Below are 27060 nucleotides of genomic sequence, written 5' to 3'. Positions count from 1 at the left end.
CCCTTCTAAAATTGAAAATTCTGCTGAGTATCTCTGTTTTCTTTTGGTAATTTGCTTATTTTTGAGTTATATATGCACACTTAGGTATTAAGATTTAAAAGTATGTGTTTATATATATATATATATATATATATATATGTATATATATATATATATATATGTATATATATAGACACACACACATATACCTACATATATAAATGTATATATGTATATATATCCCTTTTGCACTAAGCTATGTGATCGATACCAGTTTCCTTCTCCCTCACTGAAATTTTCCAAAGTGAATATGCCAGTTTTCACTGTTACCAGCAGTGTATGAGAGGTTCATGTGCCCACATTATATTACCACGCCTTGTTTTGTCAATATATTTCATTTTAGCCATTTAGGTGGGTATATAATCATGATTTATTGTTTATATTTGCATTTTCCTGATTATCAATAATCTTTTGGCACTATTTCATACATTTATTGCTTTTAATTTTTGTCTTTTGTAAAGTATTCAAGTCTCCCTTATTTTTATTTGTCTTTTTTCTTATTGATTTGTAAGGATTAATTATGTAACCTCTATATAAGCCCTTTATTGTTTTTACATATATTGCAAATATCTTCTACTACTCCTTAATGGTGTTTTATGTTGAACACAATTTGGTCTTAATTTCGTCAAATGAATAGTTTTTATGGTTAGTGTTTTTTTTGTTTTTTTTCCCATGTCCTAAGGAATCCTATCCCTTTCTTTCTTTCTTTGTTTCTTTGTTTCTTTCTTTCTCTCTCTTTCTCTCTCTCGTTCTTTCTCTCTCTTTCTTTCTCTTTCTTTCTCTCTTCCTCTCTTTCTTTCTCTCTTTCTCTCTTGCTCTTTCTTTCTTTCTCTCTTTCTCTCTCTCTCTCTCTCTCTCTCTCTCTCTCTCTCTCTCTCTCTCAAACAAATATCATGAAGGTATTCTGTTACAGTATCTTCTAAAAACCTCATGGAACAAGCTTGGGATTATTTCATCTCTTTCAGTTCTTAGAGGAGTATTTAAAAAAATAGTGTTCTTTAAATGTTTAGTGGTATTTATTGGTGATGATCGCTGAGGACAGAGTTTTTTGGAGAAGAATTGATTGGGATTCAATTTTTTAAAAGTTATATAGGTATTTAGGCTTTATAATTCTTTACAGGTCAGTTTTGATTAAGATATTTTTTTCAGAAATGTTCTAGAACACATGCCTTCTAAATTTGTTTGTATAAAGTTGCTTATAATTGTTAATGTCCATAAGATCCTGATATTTGCTATTTTTTTTCTTATTTTTATTGATTAATTCCTCCAGAATTGAATCTTAAATTTGAAATTTATATATTCTTTTGTTCTAGAGACTTTTTTCCCCTGTGCTACGTTATTTCCTTCATCTTGTCTTCATTCCAGTTTGGAGTTCTTATTTGTTCTATTATTTTAACCCTCACAGATCCATCGATTCTGGCTTTGTCAATCTGAATCCTTCAGTTGACGTTGGCTGTCTTTCTAGTGGGACTAAAACTCTAGGAAATGATACGTGCATGCCATTGGTAAATTGAGGGCCAGACTTACCTATTGAGAAAAACATAGGGACTCCTTGATTTTATTTTCTATTGAGTGGTTAATGTTTGTTAATAGTCATTGCTGTTAAAATAAGACTTAATACCGTTTTGTTAGTGTCTTATGAAAATCTGAACATCGTAATACGAATAGTGATGCTTATGATAATGCTGTATAGCACTGTTTTAAATAATAATTTTGTGTCCTTTTGTTCCACACTGGAAGCAGATGTGTAAGTATTAAATATTTTTTACTATTTTGTGTCACAGTTTTAGTCATAAAATTTAATGATTTCACCTTCTATTCTTTTTGCCCCCAGAAAGTCAAATAAAGAAAACCACTGTACACTTTCAGAACTACAGCAACATTAATGAAGATCTTAATATAAAGAAGGAATACCCTTCAAAAAATGGATCACTGGAAAATGAAAGAAGTCAATTACATTCCAGGAAAAAACGTTTTTTGTCATATCCAAGATATGTGGAAGTTATGGTTACAGCTGATGCTAAAATGGTTCATCATCATGGACAGAATTTGCAGCACTACGTACTAACTCTAATGTCAATTGTAAGTAAACTTAACAAGTTCTTTATATTTCCTATAATGTTTGACATAATATTTCTCTCACATTTAATTAAAACAAACAAACAAAAAAATGTTTCCTGAAACTCTAGATGTAAGCGAATTGTATCTAGCTTTAAGGCAAAAAAGAATTCATTGAGATTCAGTTTAGTTAGATGTATAGCAAGTATCCAATTCTGTTACTTGGACAATTTTCAAAACATCTTAAAAATGTCTGAAACCAGTCGTAGAAAATGCTTGAATGATTTATTTCATCACTTGAATGGCTTCTGCCCCCTAGTGACAGGGAAGATCCTAGTAGTGTTGATGTTTTGTCCTTTAAATCTGAATTTTAAAACTGGACCCTGTTTTAGCACAGAGGGGAGGGGCTATTATTTTTACTACTGATCCAGTGGCCAAATTGGAAATTAGGACTCATGATACTTTAAGTTATGCAAGTATTTATGGGGATAAAAGCATAGGCTGTTACTAACAGAGCTGCTTTAGCAAATTTGTGATATAAAAGTCACAGTGGCTATGAGTCCCTTATGTGATGTTTCTATCTCTGCTGAGCAGTGGTGGTACCAGTATCCATAGAACAGAATTCTAGTGCCAGTGAAGAGCACCTGTTCTGTGTTCGTGGTCACACTCTCTGTGTGATAAATACACACACATACACACACGTACATATGTGCATACACTCATATCTACTGTCTGGGACATTCCTGGATTCAGGCCCGCTATAACTAAAAACCTCTTTCGCCCTTTATACTCAGAAGTGTCCTGGTTTAGTTGATGAATTATGTGGTCACCTATTTATGCAGGTTCAGGATAATGGAACATAGTTCATGGTTGAAACACATTTATTCACATATAGGGAATTCAGGTCCACTTGGTGGAAAAGACTTGGCCAGGACATATCTGAAGGCCACTGGCAATTTTCCTTAGCTAGAAATCCCCACATAAGTTCATTGTGACTTTGAAGATCCAAGACCCTATTATTTTCCTTACACGTAACATTTTATCTTAAATTCTTATACGTGCTAAGTATGCATGGTCTTTTTTGCCTAAACATAATGTCTGGTACAAAGTATCTGACATTCAATGAATAGCTATTGAAAAGAAAAAAAAAATGAATAGGTAGGTAATTAAAGTAATACTTTTTTTGTAATGCATGACATTGTAATAGACAAAAAAAAGATGCTCCAAAATGATTTTCTGAAATTTGTGTAATATAGACACTTGTTTTGTTTACTTAAATTTTAAAAATGACAACAGAGCGATACATAGAAATTTAGCCCGATAACACTTTTTTACTTCTGAATCTGAGTAATTATCTAGATGTGGGTAATTATTAATTACCCACATCTAATAATTAGGTAATTATCTAGATGTGGGTGTGGCATGCTCATTATGAAGGAATTTTAATGAGAACACAGGCATGGAGGATGTCAATATGTAGGAAATTGCATCAATTATGTGAAACACTGTGGGATAAACTTTGCAGTTTTCAGTGGTTAAAAGAAATGATATTAAGAAAGTTGGGGAGGCGGGTAGAGAGAGAGTGAAGAAAATACTAGATTTTGAAGTATGTTAAATGATACATAACTCTGGTATCAGTGCTTTGGAAATACTGACTAGTGGGAGTAAAGGAACACAAATAATTTTCCAAGGGTAATTTGGAATAGCTACATGCAGTTTTGGTGATAATGCCATCCTCAGAAAAGTTTTATTATCAGTGTCTTACACTAAAAATCAATATAATCACAGCTTAGAAGACATTGTGACATGCTTTGAGATAATTGAAGTTGTCCATGGGAGTTTTCAAGCCAGAGTTCAGCAAGGGGAAAGGAGACTTTTTGACTTTGTGGAAAGTAAATCTGCTACTGAGTTTGCTTGAAACAACAGACCAATGCATGCACATCTCATTTCCTAGAGTTTTAGTCCCACTAGAAGAAGAGCCACTGTCCAGTGAAAACAGGATGTTTGTAGATGCAGTCAGCTGTTTTGTGTTAAGTTTTTATCCACAGGGAGATACATACTGCAGCAAGGTTGAGGAAGAGGAGAGCATTCCAAATAAAGATGGGGTAGCAAGGAAAATTTAGGAGGACAAGTCCCCCTTTTGAGGTGGTTTAGATTGTATATGCTTTCTTTTCTCCTTCAAAAGTAAAATTTTAGATGACCTCTAAATTACTCGGGTTTAGTGCTTTCTTTTTTCTTTCATTGAAAGAATGTTCAGGTAATAATATAGGAAAGTTAGCAGACTTTAGCGTTCTGTACATCTATTGTTTTTTTATTAGTGAAACATTGTGATCACAGCAATGTGTAAAGATATAAACAAGTTAAAGGTGAAAGGAAACTTGGAGAAAGAGTGACACTTTTCTTGCTTTTTTGGGACTTTCTAAGTCTTCTGTCTCTGGAAACCTTCAGTCCCGGGCAAACTGGGACAGTTGGTCACACTACATAGAAATTGTAAAATCCAGTCCAGCTTGTTTTATCTCCACTTGTGACGTCCATTTTCAAAATTGCTTAAAGAGGTAAGAGGATTGCTGTCTCCACCTAAGTGTCCCCAGATGTTAGTAGCTGAGGAAGGGGGCAATTCAAATTTTGCATATTTTGTCCTAATTTTTAAGAAGGCATTAACTGCTTTTATTCAAACATACACTAAGGATAGTGATAATGTTCTTGGTCATAGTAATTTAGGAAAGAAATAAGAAAATGTGATTTCAACTTAGAATATGATTGAGAGCCATTTAAAGAAAAGTTCAAAGTGATGAAAAAGAATTTCTGTGTATTGAGCTTCAGATATAAGGGGGAAATTGCTGAATGCTTTCAGCATTGAACAAATGAATAATGTACATAGTTTAGAGAGAAGATTATCTATCCTTACCCATCCTGCACAAAGTAAACAATTGTTCTGTCTTACAGTTTTTCTTTGCTTTTAACAATTTAACAAAGTGTCTGTGTGCAGTGCTATACAAAAAATGTGTGTGATTTAATTCACTTTTTAGAGTGCTTTGCTCATAAAAAATAGCTTAGTGATCTCTATTCAAAGGGTTTTCAAATTAACATTAAAATTAGTTGGGAAGAACACAGTTGCAGTGTGCAGTATATTTAATGAAATAAGTGTGTTAAATGAGCAGTGATGTTTAATTATTTGCTATTCTAAAGCTTTTATCCTTAGAGAATTTAAGTGACTTTATAGCATTAAAATGGCATTTACATATGCATTATTAAACTACCAAGGTATGTATAAACCAAAGCAATTACTTTCTTCAACTGATTTATTTTGATATTCGATGACTTTTTAATAAACCTTGAAAATTTGTACTATGTCAGAGACCTCCACAATCTATTGTGCTTACGAAGGTTTGACTTTATAATATTCATCTTCTTATAGATTTAATGTAAACTTAAGGAGCATCACGTGATACTCAGGAATCATCCCTATTTATTAAAACATAGTTACTGTTATATAGCAGCATTTATTAACTAAAAATCCTCACTTGCATTACACTGACTTAATAACATTGCTTCCAATTCTTTGAGTTGTCTTTACTGATGTTATTCAGGCTAGCGATAACTTTCAACCACACTAAAATAAAAATGATTTGCTTTCATACTTTATGACTGTTTACGTTAGATTTTCTTTCTTCACTAAAATAAAAACTAATGATTTACTTTCATACTTTATGACCATTTATGTTACATTTCCTTTTCTTCAACTCAGTGCTCTGCTTATTCTTAATTCTTTGCATGTATTTCCTTTGTACATATGTGGAATGTCATCATTTTCTAACTTAAAAACAGAGAGGTCTTTCTGACAAGAGTAGTGATTTTTGTAAACAAAATTTGTTCACTTGTTAAAATCAGTTTTTTACAGATGACTTGGAAGGTAAAGGTGGTCAACAGGTATAAACTTCCAGTTACAAGATAAATTAGTCCTGGGGATGTAAGGTACAACATGGTGACAATAGTTCTGTACTGTATATTTGAAAGTTACTAAGTGTAGATATGAAAAGTTCTCATAAGAAAAAAAACTTGTAACTATGTGGTGATAGATATTACCTTAACTTACTGTGATAATCATTTTGCAATAAATACATGTAGCAAATCATTATGTGTTATACTCAAAACTAATACAGTCTTTAAAATTAAAAAAAGGCTAAATCACCATTTAAAAAATAGTAAAAATGATTTTAAAAATGAAGGCAGCCGCTAAACATGTCATGTGTGAACATTTGCTGAAACTCTATATAGAAATTATCTCGAAATGGTTGGTTAGTTAATGGTGATAGCAATTTTTTTCATGCTTTGATTGAAGTGTATTTTGCCTAGAATTTTCCTGAAAATATTTAAACAATATAATTCATGTGATTTCTTTACCTTTTGCTAAATATCTATGAAGTAATGCTTACTATTTTGAGACAGGTAAAGAAATATGAAGTCTATATGCCAGGGAAACACACTTAAAGAATAAAAGATTAAATACATTTTAAATCAATGAAAATTCTAATACCTAGCACTCTAAAATGTGATTACATTGATATATGACAGTATTACACAGCCATGAGGTCCTCCATCTGCCTAATTCACAATTCAACTTAATTGAATAGTTATTCAATAGCATCACCTTTAAACATTCAAGTAAACGAAAAGGTACATATGTTGAGTATGACCACAAACTATAGAGGTCTGTACCTAAAGCAATAGAAGGTGCATACAATTAAATGCGCAAGATGGCCTTTTTAATTAAAGAAACATCACTTTAATATAAAAGCAAAATATCAATCGGAGGGTTTTTTTGAGGTGTGTGTGTACAGAATTATTTAAATTGAACCATCTCTTTTTGTATCCTTTACCCCCAGAAGGATGAGTCTTTAAGGGGAATAGCTCATGAATTTTATCTAGTAAGCAACAGAGTGTTTGACAGGCAGATATTAGTAAATATTTCAAAAAATAATGAAACTGGTGTTCTTAGATCCTTTGCTTTACATTTGGGCATACCATGATAACTAATTTGAAACACATGAACTAAAACTAATATTATCTATAATGTATGCCTTTTATTCTGAAAAAGATTTATAAGTAGTAATAACTACCATTGATCCCTATGACCCAGGCCCTGATCTAAATGCTTTTTGTACATCATCTCATTTAACACTGTAGCAGCCTAATAAGTAGGAGGTATTATCACAGTTAGAATTTGAACCTGGGTCTGTTACAGTTAGAAGGCCATGCTTTATACCATTACCCATATTGCATAATAATTACTTGAATTACCTTTTCCCTAACATTACATTTTAAGGAAATTTTGCAGTAGTAATAGACTTAAAACTATACTGTCAGAACACTGGGAATATGTTGCCAAATTCCACTCACCTGATAGGTTGGTCATTTTTCAATAAAGGTGCAGCATCGGTTTCCTCCTGAAACTGAAAATATTTTTGTGGTTATATATTTTATAGCGAACACTACAATAGCCGGATTGTCGTTTGTAGTCAACATATTTGGAGCAGTGAGTAGCGATATTAGCCATTTAGATAGTTCATAGGACTTCAGTTCTTTTCTCTGGCATACCGGGCATGCATGACCACCTGTGACATAGACGTCTTCACAACTGTTTTATTTTTAGGGAAAAACCTTTGTGCACATCTTTGAGGTGCACTGCTTACTTTGTAATTTGACTTAGAAGAGCATCTACTTTTAAACTCACAGAACCAAAGTATAACTCTGAGGTCACACCTATGGGTATACTTTGTTTTCTACCATAGATGTATTTTTTAAAGTTGTATAGAAAATAAATATTTATCAATTCAGCTATAGATTTCCACAGCTCTCATTTTAAAGGGAACAATGCTGCAGTGTTAACAGACCTGCTTGAAATCACCCATCATCTGATTGGCTCAGTCTTAACTTACAACCCCACTGGAGCAACCACTGCTCTTGCCAAAAAATGCCACCCTCATAGCCAAAGGCAGGGTAGAGATGATAAACCTGTACTTATGGATGCTCAGTGAAAACCACAGGAAAGGTGCGAGAATGTGTAAGTGCATGCTGACCCTGCAGTGTTAGCATTTCCAGAGATGCCTTTAGCTTTGGTGCCGGCGGTGCTGTTTGTGGCACTGGAAGCTGTAGCAGCTGCAGCTGAAGCACTTGGGCTGATGGAATGAGGGTTCCGCTACTGGTACTTCTAGCAAACTATAATCTCTCTCTCTCTCTCTCTCTCTCTCTCTCTCTCTCTCTCTCTCTCTCTCTATATATATATATATATATATATATATATATATATATATATATATATATATATACACACACACACACACACACACACACACACACACACACACATATATACACATACATACATATATTTTTAGAGATTTGTGAGCACATACATTCTGGATCATGACACAGAATAAAGTAAATTATTTGCTGAATCATCCAGGACAGTATTTTCCAAGCTCTAATGCGTGTTCAATTCCCTTGTGGATCTTGTTAAAATGCAGGGGGCGGGGGGGTTGGCCTGAGATGCTGCATTTCTAAGCAGCTCTAGGTGATATGGGTGCTGGTAATCCATGGACAGATCTCAGTAGCAAGGGTTAGGATACTGGTTCTCAAAGTTGGCTTCATACTGGAATCATCAAAAAAATAAGGAATTATGAATATTGACGGCTGGGCCGCAACCCTAGAGATTCTGACTTAATTGGTAAGGGATGTGGCCTGAGCGTTAGGATTTGTGAAAAGCTCCCTACGAGATTCCAATGCACAGCTAAGTTGGAGAATTGATGCTCTTGGACTGGTTTTAATTTACTTTTGAGAAGCAATATTCATTTTTAGTTTCTAATCCTACGTGGGTTTTTTTTCCTTGCAGGTTGCAGCAATCTACAAGGACTCAAGTATTGGAAATCTTATAAACATAGTAATTGTAAAATTAATTGTAATTCATAATGAACAGGTAAGAAACAGTTCTAAATTAGTAATCTTAGTTGTAGTAGGCTTCTAGCGCAACTATATTAGTATATAGATCACAACACTCTTATTAGAAATGAGATATTTTAAAAATTTGTGTTTAAAAAACTTGATTTGCAAAGGAGTGAGATTAACCTTTCTTGTGATGGAAATAAAATGGAATAATAGCACAGGAAATGACAAGCATTAATAAACAATTTATAAATTCAAGGTTAGAAACATCTATGGGTTCACTTTTTATAATTCTACTGTTGAAGGATTTAAAATATGGTGATTTTTAGAAAGTAGTTTTTGATCCTAAATATTGGAAAGTTTTATTGAGAAGGCCTAATTAGATTCCATTTTGATCATAATTTTCTAAATATTGATAAAATATTTGAGATATGAGGGAGAAATAATGCCACTTCATTTGCCTGTGAAAATGCTATTTGGTAAATTACATAGATGCTGAGAAGCTTTGAAGGAAAAGAGGCCATGAATGTTTTGTCGTAATATTGAATTGAGCATTTTTTTTGTGCAGGAAGGACCAGTCATCAGTTTTAATGCAGCTACCACATTACGCAACTTTTGTTTATGGCAACAAACACAGAATGTTCTTGATGATGCTCACCCTTCCCACCATGATACTGCTGTTCTTATCACTAGGTACAGTTTTATAAAAATAACCCTTCTAGCTGCAATTCTTTACCCCTTTTCTCCTGCGTGATCACTGATACTTCTTGATACCTTAATTCTTTATCCATTATATACACTAGTGTTCTATAAGAGCTTGTATTACAAAAAGTACTATTGAAGGAAATCATTCTTCTTTCAGACTGGAACACTAGTTGATTCCTTTGGAAGTTAACAGTATTAGGTCATGAAGTAATGGTTTGACCTAAATGTAATAATTACCTTATTACATTAGTGACAGAATTAGGAAAAATAGAAATTAACACAGTTGTGGAACTGAGAACAGATTTTATTTATTCCCCCTGGATCATTTGGAAAGAAGAGCTTTTGAATTTAATTGGTTGTCTAATAAAATGGTCCTACTTTTAAAAATATGTATCTGTTTCTTGTTTTGATGCTCAATGCAAGTTTTAATTATTGGGCTGCTTTGCTAGGGTTTTTCCTCAAACTTATCTAACTATATGGAAAACAGCTTCTGCTTTATAGAATGATTATCTATTTTACAAGTACCACTATACATTGTTTTTCACACCTTTGTTTCAGCAACGCTGATGCTACCAGAATATTTAGATCCTAGGTTGGTTGGTTTTGTTTTTGTGTTTGCTTTTTGTTTTTTGGATGGTCGGTTAGTCAAAGGAAATAAATCTCTCACTTGAGGGTCAGACTTGGAGAAATCTCAGCTTTCTAGAATCCTGAAATAAAAACCTTTAGTTCATATACAACTGGGCAAATAAAGTCCATGTGCTTTATCTCTTTGCAAAACTGAAGCAGAATTGACTTAAATTTATACACAGTATTCTATTTTCAGCCCATGGTTCTGCCCTGGATTTTTGTAGTTAGATGCCAAACAGCAAAAACTGGAGATAACAGATTAAAGATAGGAGGGAGAAAAGGGCTATAAGAGACCATAAGAAAAAAGACAAGAGAACTGTCAAATTGAATGGTTAAGGATCAAATAATGCAGAAGCAAAAAACCTTAACCAACTTGATAACATCTGAGAACATTATTTTGCAGCAGAGATTAATCGCTGAGGCTCATAATAACATTGAGATATCAAGAAAAGAATAAATTATTTTACATATTACTGCATAAGTAAAGGCAGAGAGGTTAAAAATACACTTAGAAGGCTTTTCATTGGACTTGGTTAAGCTTCAACTATTTATAGTAATCACTTTTATATAGCACCCGTTGCTTATTGATAAACACAAATGGTGCATCACTCTAGATTTAAATTTATTGAGAGCTTAAGAACTGGATTTTAGAAGTCAGTTTTGGTAATAGTCCCATCATAGTTAAAGCGTCTTTATTTTATTTCGACTTGTTGCAAAAATATTTTCTGAAAATGCTTTAAAATATATCTTTTGTTTTAAGGGAAGATATTTGTGGAGCTACAGAGAAATGTGACACGTTAGGTAAGTTATTTTGTAAATTAAATATGGCCTATATAATTGTTTAATGAGTTATTTAAGGTAGTGTTTAGATTATTTTCCTTTTGCATTTTAATCATTTTGATCAGTTATCTTGATTATAATTGTAGTTGTCACTATTATTTGATTCTGCTTCTGTAAGTATCAATTGCTGCACAAAGCTTGACATATTTTAGTGTTTTATTATGTAATATTCATACCAAATAATACATAATAACCTCTATGCGAATTTAAAGGAAGTAATAAAATGAATAGCCATGTATCCACCATCAGATTTAAGAGCTATAACTTTATCAGTACTATTGTATGGTCTGTGCCAAGTCCTTATTGTAGTCCCTTACCTTTCCCCAAGAGCTGGCCAGTACCATGAATTTTGTATGTGTTAGTTTCTTCCATATTTTGAAAAATGCTTTTAGTACATATGTAGGTGATCCTAAAATAAATTGTTTGGTTTTGCTTCTTTTTGAACTTTGTACTTAACAGTTCACACGTTTTTGCTTCTGTGTAATATTATTTTATCCATGGTTCACATGTCCTATATCCTGTCAGTGGATATTTGGGCTGATTACAACTGTGCTCTATTATTGACTTTACTGTAAGAGCTAAGGCATATTCTTATGATTAGAATTTAGCAAATGTGCTAATTAGAAATTAGCAAATGTGCTAATTTTCAACTTTATAAGATTTACCAAATTATTTTCTAAAGTGGTTGTATCAATTTAACCTTTATAAGTAGTGTATCAAAATTCCTTTTGATTATATTCTTATCAACACGAGGTATCTTCAGATTTCTCACTTTTGCCAAGCTAAATGTAATATATTTCATTTCAGTAGTAATTTTCAGTTCCATGATTACTAATAAATTTGAGCATCTTATCATATATTTATTGGACACCTCTTTTTCCTTTTCTGTGAGGAAGAAATGAAAGAAACATTGTATATTTTTCTGGTGTGGTGTTTGTAATTTTCTTACTGCTTTTTAGGTGTTCTTTATAACTTCTTCATACCAAACCATTTTTTGGTTTATATGTATTGTAAATATATTTTTAAAAATATGTTGTCTTCATTGTGCGTGTGTGTGTGTGTGTGTGTGTGTGTGTGTGTGTGAGAAAATGTGTAATGTAGCTGAATTTTAGAGTTAGCCATTTTGTATCTTACTTAAACTTTTCTACAACTCAAAGTCTAAACACATCCTGTTTTCTTATAAATGTTTAAAAATTTGTCCTTTCACATTTAAATCTCTAAACCATTTGGAAATTTTTAAAAAATATGCTATTAGATAGGGATCTAGTTTTCTTATTTCCTTTTCTATTTAGATAACCAGATTCCTCAGACTATGCATTGAATAGTTCACTTTCTTTCCTTAGAATCTTCAGTGTCGTATATAAAATTTCTGCTTGCACTGGTTTGAATACATCATCCTGCCGTTCCATTAGTCAACGCTTTTTATTTAGTCCATGCACAGTATTTTAAGTTTTATAGCCCTATACTAAATCATAATAATTGATATGGTATAGAATTCCACCTTATTTTCTCTAAGAGTATTTTGGCTGTTCTTGGACTTCTGCTTTTCCATGAAAATTTTAGACCAGCATGTCAAGTCATTATAAAACAATTATTTGTCCATTTATGTAGGTCTTTTACAATGTCTCTCAGTAGTATATATTATTTTCTTTCAAACCTGTCATGCAAACTTTTGTTAGACTTCTATCTTTTATTTACCTGTAAGTTCTTTTTTTTAAAAAAAAAATTGACAGTTATATTATTTGTGAATTATGGCAATTATCCTTTCTCTTCTTTTAATCCTTGTAATTTTTTTTTTCTTTTTGTCTTACAATAAGATAAAAAAAACCTCTTGTGGAATGTTGAATAGAAGTGATAATAGTAGTCTTTTTCCCTTGGACTTTAAAGGGAATACTTTTCTTCATATAGTATTACAATTTTTCATTTTGTCTATTGTCAGGCTAACATTCTTGGTACATATAAATTTGAATTGAACAATTGTGTAGTGACTCTATTTCTAATAATCCATTTTAAAGAATAAGTACAGTTATATATTTAAAATATTAAGTCTGACAACACTGTAGGTACCTCAACTTTCTCTTGTGTAGTATTTTCTGGATATATCTTTTCTTTCAGTTTTCCAGTGCTCTTGAACTTTAAGTGTTTTTCTTGGAAAAAACATATAATTGGATTTCTAAAATAACATCTATAATCTCTATTTAACTGGCAAGGTTAATCCATTTATATTTATTGTAATTATTGTTATATATTGACTTATATATACCATTTTGTTTTTTCTTTCTGTTTATCTGTTTGGTTTTGCTGCTTATATTTTACTGTGCTTCCTTACACTTCCCCACCCCACAGTTTTTGGCTTTCTTTGAGTTATTATGTTTTTTAATTAGTTTTCTTATTTTGCTTTTCCCTTTGCAAGTTGAAAATTGTATATACTATTTTATCATTTTTGAGGTTACTTTAGCTTTTTACTAACATATTTAAATGAACTTTGTCTAAGGCTCTCTCCTAAACAAACAATATCTTAGAGTACCTAAACTTTGTTCAACTTACCTTACATGATATTGTCTGTTTTCTATCATTTTGTTAACCTTGCATATTAAAGGATAATGTTTTACATTTAATATTTTTTAAAAATCTGTTTATTTTACAAATTTTTCATAATTTCTTCTTACATCTCAAACCTTGCTTCTGAGGATTTTTTTTGTTTGTTTTTTGTTTGTTTTAGGTTTTTTTTGGCCTGAATTATATCCTTTGAAAGTTCCTTTAGTGAAGATATATTAGTGAAAAATTCTTTATCTTATTTTTTCTGGAAATGTCTTTACCCACATTTCTCAGTACCAATTCTAGGTTGATAGTTATTTTCTCTATATATTTTGAATATATTGTATAATCTATTTAGTTTTAGATTCTTGGTGGTCTGTCATTCTGGCTGCTTGTCAGAACCTCTCTTTGTCTTGGATATAATGCAGTTCCATTAAAATTGTGTTTTAATATAGATTTCATTTTGTTAATTCTTCTGGGGATATGTTGTGATTCCTAAGTCCATTGATTAATATCTTCAGCAATTCTGAAAAATTCCCATTCACTTTTTTTTTCTTCAAATTTTGTCCTTATATTCTATCTACTCTCTCATGGAACCCTAATTATATTTGTTTACATTCTTTTTATATTTGTCTTATTTGTAATTGCCTTCATGATTACTTAAATATTTCATCTGGAGTAATTTTATATCCATCTCTGACAGTTTCCGTATCTTAAGCACTTGAAGGCCAAATATGTGGTTTCTGCCAATTTTCTCTTGCATTGACTTTTTTTTTTGTATATTTGGTGAGCTCATATTTACTAATATTAATCCATGATATTAGGGGTGGGCAGTTTAAAAAGTGTGTACTTTTCCTTCAGAGAGGATTTTCTGTTTTTGTTGTATTACAAAGGATGTTATAATCAGGTTCCCTGACTTAATGTGGAAAACTCAGGATCAGATCCTCCACTTTGAAGCTTCCTTTAACAAGTTCTTAGTCGCTGGGTCATATTTCTTTTATCTGTATTTACTCTCAAAGTAGTGTCCATCCTTGCTATTCATTGCTTATCACTTAGGACTTAGCTCAAGGTATAAGTTTGTGTGTGTGTGTGTGTGTGTGTGTGTGTATGATATGGGAGGGAGCAGGGAGAAAATAAGTGTGTTAGAATTTAGAGGTTGGGACTTGGCAGTTATTGTAAATCATGTGAGCTCAGTATTCATTAACAAGTAGTTTTTATTAATGATATAATTTCTTTGTGTTAGGAGGACTCTTTAGAAATTCTAGTCTTCTACCAATGTGGAAATAGACACCTGCTACTCTAATTATTACAACAGACTTGTTCTTCTCCCTGTAAACTGTTCTCTGGCCTTGTTAGGTATATCTTATTAGTCAATCATTGAATATATTGTTTTTCGTAAATTATCTATAGTCTGTTGTCACATATTTACACTAAAAGTTAAATAGGAATATGTCTGCCATATCTTCCTATTTTTAAATGATTTGGTGCTAGACATTCTGGACATTCATGTAGAAGCAGGTGGTCTCTTAGTCCGCATTCATATTTTGTAGTTTTCAGCCACTCCTATGCACATAAATCAGAGTGACTTTTAGAAACGTACTCATACACTATTAAAATGAAAGCATTCTTATTATCTTTTGTTCAGTCAAGTGTGGTGGTGATAACGATAGCTAATATATCTGAATGGTTTCTATATGTTATATACTATATTAAAGTTTTACATCATTTAACTCATTTAATCTTCACAACAAACCTGTAAAGAACAACTATTATTCTAATATTATAGATGAGAATAAATGATTTCCCCAAGGCTACACAGCTTGTATTAACAGAAGTATTTGTATTGTATTTTCTCATCTAAAATATGTGGGAAAATGACAAACTAAGTATACTTATTAATGAAACAAAATGTTGGTAATAATTATTAGGTTTCCTGATATATCTACTTTTGCAGGTATTATTGCCCTAGTCTCTGAACATGTTTTGCAAAGTATGTTGAAAAACGGTTTTGATTCTTCAAGATGGCTAGACTAGGTGACCCCTAAGCTTGCACCTCCAAACACAGAGACCTGTATCAAATTTGGGCCCATGCTACTTTATCTCTGACCACTTTTAGAGAACCTAATATCAACTTGAGTGAATCTAGGTAAAAACCATCAACTAACTGCTTAGTACATCATACACATTCACTTCGATTTTTGTTGGTCTTGCCTGTTTATGGGCATATTTGAGCTTGTTCTCTATTCACATGCAAAGCATAGATCTGTTATGTGACTAAAAATTTCAGATTAGAATATATCCATCTTTAAGCGTGAAACAAAGTTGGGTGGTAACGGGGACAATATTGTGTTGCGAATATCTACATGGCCCTGAAAATGAATATGTTGGAATTTGAGTCACTTGACAGTATGAAAATACTAATGAAAGCATGGGGAATAGCAGGATATTCATGAAAAAACAAACAAACAAACAAACAAACAAAAAACTGTGTTCAATTGTAACTTATTCTGACAACAGAGAAATATAATATTGACTAAAACTGACTAAATAATTTCATATACAATATTTATTTCATAATCTTAAGGAAAACAATAATTCCCTCATACTTGGGACAAAGGGTTGTTAAAGATGTTTTTCTTTCCTTTTTTTTTTGCTTTATTTTAGTTTGATTCTAACTCAAGGCCTTTTGGCTGTGGGGTCAGAAAGAGAACAAACCTTTCCTTTTTGTTAAAAAAAGTATTGGCTAATGAACTTGTTAGTCTGAATTTTTCCAGCATTTTTATATTTCTCAATTTAACTTCTATTTCTTTTAAAGAACAACAAAAGCATTCTAATTATTAGGACTTTTACCATAAATGCTAGGAAAAATGACTGTAGTTAACTTTTATGAGTAAAAGAATACATAGGAGTAGAGAGCTAAAACACAGTAGATAATACAAGTCTACTCTATATTAAGACATTTCTAAATGTGAAAACTTTACAGTAATAAATTGGTTATTTATATATGAAAAAACTCTTCTATTTTATGAAAGGAATCATTGTAGGAGAGCAGATAAGTTATAAGCAAATATTGAAAGCTAGTAATAGCCCAAACCATGGTATTACATTAAATTGAAAAGTAAATAATTGAAATCAGACTTAGTTGATGGAAGATGGATTGTTGTAATGAACAGTTATTTTGCGTTTCTTATTCTAAATTATTTTTAAAGGACTCTATCGACTGTAATTATTGTTGTGTTTAGTTTCCGTCCAGTTCATACCATCTCCCTGTTTCAGCAGCACTTTCATGTTGCAACTTATTCTTTATATAAGAGTGATTAGATGTTAACATAATACATTTTCTGCGGAATAGTTACAAAATTATTGAGTGCTTATAATAATTTTTATGTTATAATATATTTAACTTATATTGAATGCCAGGTGCTATTCTAAGCACATAACATATATTTACTCATATAATTATCATGATAATTGAATAATTGTATGCTGCCTGAAAACTTTACAGAATTAAAATTCATAGATTTAAAGTGTTCCATGCTATTTTCTTTATTAGTTCTATTACCAGTTTAACCATTCACTGCCTTTCTTACTATCCACACTAATGTAACCTAAAACTTTATCCTTCCTACAACAAATACTCCTTTCCTTTTCCTGTTTTATAAAAATTGTTTGCTCACCCCATATTTTTGGATTATTTTCTTTAGTAAAGGAATCCAAACATTTGCTAAAAAGACTTCAACTGCGGACAAATCACTTTTTTTTCCTTCTTCACCTTATAATACGTTCACGCACTAACCACCAAGTCTGCTTTCATTTCTCAGTATAATGCCAATGGTAAAATGCTTTACACTTTGATTTTTACTTTATGACTTCTATTTCCTGTTTTGATGAAATACGAACATGAAATTTTTCAGGGTTAGCAGAATTAGGTACCCTGTGTGATCCTTTACGGAGCTGCTCTATCAGCGAAGAGAATGGACTCAGTGCGGCTTTTACCATAGCTCACGAGCTTGGGCACATGTAAGTACCTTCTGTCACCTCACTAGTGTGCCTTCTAGTCATTCTATTTAGAATGCCTAAAATCCCATCTTCAATTGAATAATTAGCACCTCTACATCTTTAAAAAAAAATATTTTTAGTGTAATTTTTACCCCTGAAATGCTAACTCTGGCTCTTTTGTGATCTATGTTAGGTCAGACAGGCTGCACAGATCAACAGACTAAACAAAGAACTAGAACTTGGGAATTCTTTTATTTCATTTACTGTATTGGATTACATGACAAGCACTTCTGGCCTCTATCCCTTGTTATCCTATACATGACCAGGTACTGTCCTCTACCATCTTATGGGAGTGCCTACAGGGGATCCTGGTTTTGGGCAACTCCCCAAAATATTTATAACACCTATTCATTTCTTGCTCTTATAGCTCAGAGCCCCAGCAGAGAATGTGTCACATGGGAATTTGTTAATAATTAAGATTTTTTAAAAAAAGTGTTTCTCCCAGGTCTATAGTTTTTTGTAAAATTTTGGGGTTCTCCAATCTGATCCTGCATTATTAAAAATTCTACTGGGGTTCTATGCTCTAAGAATGGAGGCCATGATTTCCAGTGACACCTTGGGAGCTCCCATGGAAAGTCAGAAACCCCTATACAAACTCATCCTCTGAAAAAATGATTCCAAATGTACCCCCAGGATTCCTGGGATTTCTTTGGTACCTGCTAATAAGGAATTGAAGCTCGAGTTGCCTCTTTTAGTTTGACTACATTTCCTTTTCCTGGTCATGGCTTGACATCATTAAAATTTTCATCTGGAACAATTCCAAGTGGAGATCGTTTTTATTAAATTAGTGCCCCTTTAATTCCCTTTTAAAATGGTTATAGCTCATGAGCATCAGCAAGATGCACACTCAGATTTTTAAATTGTTTCTTAAAGTGGGGAATAGGATTAGGAGCATAATTGAGGGCCATAGATGCATTGTAGTAACAGCTGAAAAGCGCTATTTGCTGGTTTAGAAGACTTTTCTTGCAGAGAATACCATCTTAGACATTTATTTTCTTTCTAAAAAACTCTCTAGATGTCTTTAGGATATGGGTAAGTAGATTAATTAAAAGACTGATTTAAGTACACATTTCAGCAGGCAAAGACTTAAATCTGGTGGTTTCAGTGTTCCTTCTAACTGAGAGTTTATACTTGGGTCCTCAAAAAATACATAGGATCTGTTGCTGGTCAGCTAATTATTTAATATCATTGTTCTTGTGAAGATTTGGTTGCTTTATAGGAATGTTTTTATTATTTATTATTCTGGTTTATTGATCATCACTTACTGATTATAGACCAGAAACAGTACTTAGGCTGTTTCATATAAAATAGACAGATATTATAAATTGGTATGGAATTAAGGATTAAAGAAGTCCTTTTGATATTATAGGAATAATCAATGGTCTAGAATTTAGTGTGGTATCACCTTTACTTAGTATTTCCCCACCTCTCCTAAGATATAAATACATATTGAAAGCTGCAGGTATTTTTATGTGACTGCTTTGTCCATGTGATGAAGTGATCCAGGATCCAAATATTTGATTGTTTAGATTCAGATACCATATCAACAGACTGTGCTACTTATCAAAGTTGTAATCTAGTATTTCAGAGATGATGTGCTTCTAAATATAAAGGTAACCTAGTTTTATAATGCCTTGTGAAGAGATTAAAAGTAAAAATTCTAGTGCAACTGGATTTATCTGCATTTACATTATAATATAAATATAAGAGATTTGTAACTGCTGTATATGTATTTTAGTATTCTTTTCTAAGTGTTTGTTTTTACTTTTAGATTTAATGTTCCGCACGATGATAGTTTTAAATGTAAGGAAACTGGAATTAAAAATCAATATCATGTGATGGCTCCAACTTTAAATTACCACACCAGTCCTTGGACCTGGTCAAAATGTAGTCAGAAATATATCACTGAATTCCTAGAGTAAGTCTGATTTTGTTACTTTAGTTAAATTGTTGAACATTTATTAGGCTATAAAATTTGAAATTTGTATGTTTTTCAAAGCGGTTCAATTTTTGTTTAGTTTTTCATTGTTTAGATTTAAGCTTACTTTCCTTGTGCAAAATGGATGTTTAAAGATATGGAAAGAGTTGTATGTATTTCACTCCTAAACAATTTTTTTGGGGAGTGTGTAGTTCAGACCTACTTATTAAGTTGGGCTGTCAATTATGAAAACTCCTTTTCGGGGGAGACTTAATAGGAATCACAGCTACCTTGTATGTGTTTGAAAATTTTTGGAAGCTACTAGGTAATATTTTGAGAGGAATTTGAGTGTCTCATTTGAAGTGCCCTTGCAGGACAGAAAATGGCTAATGCCAAACTGTGAAGACTCCAAATAGCTCTCTAAAGCCACAGGGATGTGAAGGGAGTCTCTGGGTTTACATATTCTTTTGGAGGCTCCTCCTAGCTCTGCAGAGAGGAGACAGCTCTAGATTTTTCTGCCTCAATTCTCCATTTCCCACCAGGTTTCTCTACTTCCAGACTTCTTTTATCCAAGTGGTGTTTTTATCCTAGTTACTAAAACTTGTCCAAAAGACAAGGCCAAACTCTTTGCAGGTAATCTTTCCTCTATAAACACAAGACGCTTTCATTTCTTCTACTACATACTCTAATCACCAACGCCTGCAGTTTCTACTTCTCTCTCTTTATGAGAACTATGGGATAAATGAAACCATGCTCTGGGATATATGTTCATAAATATGTCCCATAATTAAATCAGCAGTGATTATCCTTGTTTGGGAGCTTGATTTAAAAGCACAACATACAGTTGCTGATCTATACATGATTTGCGTGTAGCTTTGTTCAATGGCCAACTGAGGTATTGATGAAAAATATCAGTGGATATGCTCGTTTTTGGAAGGAGGGTATTGTGATTCCAGGGGGAATTTTAAAAGTTACATGTTAATTTTTTTGACAAAATTTGATATGTCCTTCTAGCTAGTAAAAATTTCCAATTTTTTTTTTTTTTTAATTACTGCAATGGAACCAATTATTGCTTTTAACTCGACTGGAATGACTGAACATTTTGACAGGTATTGCCTGACAAACTGAGTAACAAAAACACATTTCCCCTGCTATTTACCACTTTTCTAAGTCCTTTAAATATGTTACATATTCTAATAGCAACTTACAAAGTAGATACTATAATACTTCTCTCAATTTACAGATGAGTAGACTTAGGCTCAGGGAGATTAGATAACTTGTCCACTGCCATGTGTCCTAGGAAGTGGTGGAACCAAAATGCAAACTCCCAAAGCGGGCATGTTATACTCCTTTCTTAAAAAAAACTCTTTGAGGTGGAAACAGCATAATACTTTTTGAAGTTCCTTTGTTTGTTGTTGTTGTTTAGAACTATAAGTGTACTTTTTCAAATGATTTGAAAAATTATATTTTGACTATTTGGGCATTAGATATAAGGCATTACTGTTGGATAGCAAAGTAGACTGAAAGTGTAGTATGAGCAACATATGAACGTATGTTTCATAAATTATATTCTGATGGATTTGTCATTGTTTTTTTTAAAAAAATTATGTCTTCAAGGAAGTGGGGCTCAAATGAGAACAAACACATAAAAAGTCCTTTGTAAACTGAGGTTTTCTTACTGATTTTGATATAAGCTGAGTTTTAAATTGAGAAAAAATACTGATACTCTCTTTGAAAGTGTAGAGCTACAGAAAAATGTGACAAAGAATCTTATACTGAAATGCATCTATATGTTCACAATATTTTATTTTCTGTCATTGGTACAGTACTGGTCATGGGGAATGCCTCCTTGACAAACCAAATGGAAGAATATATGATCTGTCTTCACAACTTCCTGGATTAATGTATGATGTAAACAAACAGTGTGAGCTTATGTTTGGTCCTGGATCACAAGTGTGTCCCTATTTGGTAAGAAAAATTCTGTCCTTTTTGTTTGAAAACTACCATCAGCGATAGAATATATTTCAAAATGTGCATGTATTCTCTTGAACTGAAGGGGAACTAAATATATCTTAAAAGTTTTTAACTCCTAGAAAAATTTGGTGTTTGCCAGAGAGAGGTTAAAAAAAAAGGGAAACTGAAATTTATTGAGTATTCATTATATCCAGGTACTGTGTTGGGTACTTAAAAATCATCTTCATTAACTCTCACAAAATCCAATGCAGTATTCCTATTTAGAAAACAAAGCCATACAGAGGTTTTTGAAAATTAAAATCATTTACATATTTACTTTCAAATGATATTATTTTGGGAATGGGGGAGAAAAATCATGAGAGACACTTTTGTGTTTTGATAATGAATTCTATTGAAGGCTCCAGGAATATAATAGACTATATTTTAATTGACGTAGATTTGAATTCAAAGAAATGAATTTTGGGGCCTGTTGTTTAGTTTTCATTAAATTATTTATAAATTATTTTGAGGACTTTCATAGGTTAGATACAGTAGTAGATTGTGAGGGTCATTGAACCAGAAATGCAGCCTTATTTATTCATTTAATTAAAGGCATATCCCTATGGATCAGTTAAGGATCTGCCACATATGCCATAGAATGAATGCTTGTTGAATGAATAAGTGAAAGCAATAGTGAGTGCCGAGACATACAAAGCATATTCTGCATGATGAATATTGCTCCTAAAATCTCAAATTTATAATCACAAATTTTAATAGGCCTTTAAACATAAATCTGAAGGGGGAGATTTGCCTTAATTTTTTGTTATAAAAGATACATTTCTTCTCTACTTGATTTAGACGCTAAATAAACTGTGAATTTAAATTCAGAAAAAGAAAGGAACTATCTTGAGTATAGCTCCTGTGAGCCTCCATGGATTTTCGTTTCTTGTGAAAACTTCAGAACCCTTTGTTCAAAAGTTGAAAGTCTGCATTATATCCACAAAGAAGGAAACCAGTATACATTATACAGTATTTCTATGCACATTATTCATACATTCCACCATTGGATCACAAGGGGCTTTTGGAGACTCCTTGTGAATAACTTAACAACAAAAAGTCCTTTAGAAAAATGTCTTGCAAAGACAGAAAAATGTCTCACATAATTTTGAATATTTCCACTCCAGTTCATCTCTCCCATTGTTCAATGTATGATGAAAGTCTAAAAGTTTTTAGAAACTAAATGTTGCCATTTTATGTGTTCAGGGGGAAATCAATGATGAGAAGAACTTAGTAAAGATTTTTTTGCTGATTATTTCCGGCTCTGACCATGAAACCAGGAACTTTATAAGATCAACTTATAAACGGATGCATTGTACTGAATTGAACTTATGGTTGTGGCATTTTTTTTACACTTGCTTGCCTGCCTTTTGTTACTGTGCAGAAACAATGCAGGCGGCTCTGGTGCACGAGTGCAGAAGGAGTTCACAAGGGCTGTCGCACTCAACACATGCCACTGGCAGATGGAACAAACTGTGGTCCTGGGATGGTAGGTTTTCTCGAAGGGTGAGTCTTGTATCAAGAGAGTATCCAAGGATGTGATTACTCTGCATTTCAACACTCTTCATTATTCATTGTCCACCGTTGTTGTACTAGTTCAGCTAATATTGTCGTCATGTGTGTCTGATGTAGTATGTCAAGTAAATTAAAATTTTAATTTCACTCTTTTTTCAAGATCTAGCAAATTAATATTAAGCTTATATATAGTCATATAAATAATTACATAGATATAGAGTTATCTAAGTAACTATAGCCTTGTTATTAAAAATGACTACAGACATACAGACATACAGGTCCTAATATTTCAGCAAATCCCCATATTCACGGATATTACCATGGCCCACATTTTCTCCCATAAAATTCAGTTAAGTACAACTGAACATCTTAAGTGGCTTCTTTAGATCTCTATTAGTTCTAAACATATTAACATACAGTTTACCCCTGAAATAAACTACCCACCGTACTCCATCTTTACCATCCTAACATCAGTCATGAACTGATGTAAATCCGCCAACACGATGTTGAATGATCGGGCTCACTGTTCCCTTGCAGGCTGGTGCTGTCGGCACTGAGTCAGTGTTAGTCTCTTAGCCTCCTCTGAGCCACCCCAGGGAAGAAGGAACACATCATGGGCAACGGGTGGGTCAGTACTGCCTGAGTTCAGTTCACTGGCTGCACTTGTGCCTTGGCCACCTGTTGCTTCATTGAAATGTTTGTACCAACTACTGCCCTTTTCTTGCATCACTTTTCCATCAAAAGGCATGTGTTGGCCACGATCACTCACATCACACGTGAATTATTAAAGTTTGGAACGTCAGCAATGTTTGGCAGTAGCTGAAGCACTCATTGAAATGGTTTAGCACTCAAATTATTTTGAGATCCAAATTCTGCTGGACTTCTTTAGTTCAGAGATTTAAGCTAGAACGGAATTTTAAAATGTATCTTTCATTTATCTAGCATTTCTATTTTGAGGACAAGAATTATTAAAATACTTTATTTTTCTTCACTTCTTGTGACCACTACTAGTATTTGCCTTGGGGGTGGGAGGCGAGGCATTTGCTAGAGTTACTGATTATCTGAGAGTGAACAGAGAAAGAAACCTCTTTGAGTTTGAATACTACGGGGCTGCTGATATTAGAAGACTTACTCCAAGATGCTCACCTGATGAAAATCTAGGATTGGGCCTTAGGGCCTTAGCCAATTTTAAAGTTACTGTATGCCATAGATCTTCAGGCTTGATTGCATGTGGCAAAATTAGTGAGCGATATGTTTATAAATATCAAGAGATGATACACTATTTATAACTGATTCGTTGAGCAGTCTCAATTCAGTTTGAGCATAAACATGATTTTTAAAAATTTGAGATATATGAGTAAAATACACTGATCTTAAGTGTACAGTCTTAACAAATGTAGATGCTCCTAGAGCCAACATCCTACTCAAGATGAGAACATTCCCATCACTCTAAAAAGTTCACCTTTTGTAGCCAATTTCCCTTCTCTCTAGAGACAACTTCAGTTCTTGTTTCTATCTCCATAGATTAGTTCGTCTCTTCTTGGTTTAATGTAAATGGAACTATACAGTATTCCATTTTTTTTTTGGGGGGGAGGGTGAGTTGGGTCAGTCTTCTTTTGTTCAGCATAATGTTTTTGAGTTTCATCCATATTATTGTGAGCATCAGTACTTCATTCCTTTATATTGCAATGTAATTCAGCTGTACAAATGCACCATAATTTGCTTATCCATTTTCCTGTTGGACTTTTGGATCACTCTTAGTTTTTCCAAAGCTGCTATGAGCATCTTTGTACAGGTCTTCTTGTGGGCATATGTTTGCATTTCTCTTGGGTAAATAGCTAGGGTAGAATTGCTGGGTCATAGTGTAGGTGTATATTTAACTTCATAAGAGAGTACCAAACAATTTTCCAAAATGTGTGTGCCATTTTAGACTTCCAAGCAATATACGAAACTTCCAGTTGCCCTGCATTCCTTTCCAATTTTTGATATTGTGAGCGTTGTAACAAAATTTTAGCCATTCTAGTGAATGTAAATTGGAATCTCATGACGATTTTAATTTACATTTCCCTGATTATTACCAATTTTAAGCATATTTTCCTGTGCTTATTAGCCATTTTAGTATTTTCCCAGGGACATGGTATGGTGGGCATGGATTTGTTGGAATTAAGATAACTGTGATGAGACACTGAGACCTACTTTATAGTCCATGTATTAGGGTAGTGCAAAAGTAATTGCAGTTTAAAGGGTTAAAAAAAAAATTGCAAAAAATGCAATTAGTTTTGCACCAACCTAACAGATTAAAAGCAGAGGTGGTGTTTGGGGTAACAATGTGTGGATCATGACAGATTTAAATTCCCTTTCTAAAAATTAATTGAAGATAATGAGCCCCTATGCATTAGCAGTATCCAAGAATTAAATGGACCTTTTATTCAAGGGAAGTTTTAAACAAATGTCCTGTAATTTTGCCTTAACAATCTTCTTTTGTCCATTTATCTTGTGACTATCTTACATGTGAGCCTATCTGTTAAATGCTTTTGCTAATAAATTGATTTGTATGAAGACATGGTGAACCCATCTGACAGTGAGTTTACTATATGATGAATAGTATAACATTGTATCTTTTTCATGCTCTGATCTCTCAGACACACAGTGAAGGAGAGAGGAAAAGAGGGAGGGAGAAAGAGAGGGACGGAGGGAGAGAGAAAGAGAGAGAAGATGCAGGGATTATTGACATGTTTCTGGAAGATGGTCACAAAATCACCACACACACAGTACACTCTATTCTGAGATTTTGTTTTGTTCACTCCTACTGTGGCTTTCTATATTGCATGATTTGTTCTAATGGAGGACACAAAGTATTTTTCCTTCTAATAAGCTTGCTTATAGGATTCATTTATTCAACAAAGATTTCTTAAAGGCCTGCTGCTATTTGATCAACTTAGATCAATTTAACAGAGTTTGAGGGGGCGGGGTGGGAGTTCAGTGTGGCGGGGGTTGCTATGTTTGAAATGTTTATTAGACATTGAAGTGAAGATGAGGAAGCAGCTGTATATATAGTATGCAGTTTGGGAGAGGTCAGGCTGGGAGTGATTTTTGATAGAAGAATACAGTGCCAAGATCTGAGCAAGGGGACATACTAATATTAATATTAAAAGGTAGGAAGGAAGAAAAAACAGCAAAGAAACTGAAAAAGTAATCGTTAAGGAAGAAAGAAAGCCAAGAATGCGTGGAGCCCTGGAAACTAAGAGAAAAATAATGTATCAAGATGAAGAATTATTCTCAACTTCATATAATTTCACTGGTATGTGGGATATAAAACTGAAAACAATGAAGGAACAAGTCAAACAAATGAAGAAACAAAAACTCATAGACACAGACAATAGTTTAGGGGTTACCAGAGGGTAAGGGGGGAGGGGGGTGGTAGATAATGGAAAAGAAGATCAAATATATGGTGATGGAAGGAGAACTGACTCTGAGTGGTGAACACACAATGTGATATATAGGTGATGTATTACAGAGTTGTACACCTGAAATCTATGTACCCTTACTAACAGTTGTCACCCCAAGAAACCTTATAATTAATGACGAAGAAGACGAAGAAGAAGAAAGAAGAAGAAGGTCTATCACATACCGCTAAGTCAATGAAGATGGAGGCTAAGAACCGGCCGTTGGGTATAGCATTGTGGAGGGCCGTTGAGACCCACATGTGAGCAGATTCCTGGAGGCTCGGGTATAAAAGCTTGGCTTGCGTGAGGTTATGAGACGATAGGCAGAGAGAGTTAGACAATGAGCATAGACAACCCTTCCAA

At 33.1% G+C, this 27060-nt stretch overlaps 1 protein-coding gene across 3 annotated transcripts in view; it reads left to right on the top strand.

Annotated features, from left to right (window-relative positions):
* The window catches only part of ADAMTS20 (ADAM metallopeptidase with thrombospondin type 1 motif 20), a 151788-nt gene that overhangs the window by 38920 nt on the left and 85808 nt on the right, over positions 1-27060 (top strand). For all 3 annotated transcript variants that reach the window (XM_088798904.1, XM_088798905.1, XM_019748447.3), the window contains exons 4-11: positions 1874-2121; positions 8990-9073; positions 9608-9732; positions 11132-11172; positions 17664-17769; positions 19580-19726; positions 21553-21694; positions 23121-23225. In XM_088798904.1, coding sequence (XP_088655030.1) covers positions 1874-2121; positions 8990-9073; positions 9608-9732; positions 11132-11172; positions 17664-17769; positions 19580-19726; positions 21553-21694; positions 23121-23225 — 998 coding nt within the window. The remainder of the gene's footprint in view (positions 1-1873; positions 2122-8989; positions 9074-9607; positions 9733-11131; positions 11173-17663; positions 17770-19579; positions 19727-21552; positions 21695-23120; positions 23226-27060) is intronic.

Source organism: Rhinolophus sinicus, chromosome 1 (genome assembly GCF_057876585.1).
Source record: "Rhinolophus sinicus isolate RSI-liver-muscle chromosome 1, RSI-T2T, whole genome shotgun sequence".
NCBI lineage: Eukaryota > Metazoa > Chordata > Mammalia > Chiroptera > Rhinolophidae > Rhinolophus > Rhinolophus sinicus.
The sequence above is the reverse complement of the archived record's forward strand: the minus strand, read 5'-3'. Positions and strand labels throughout refer to the sequence as shown.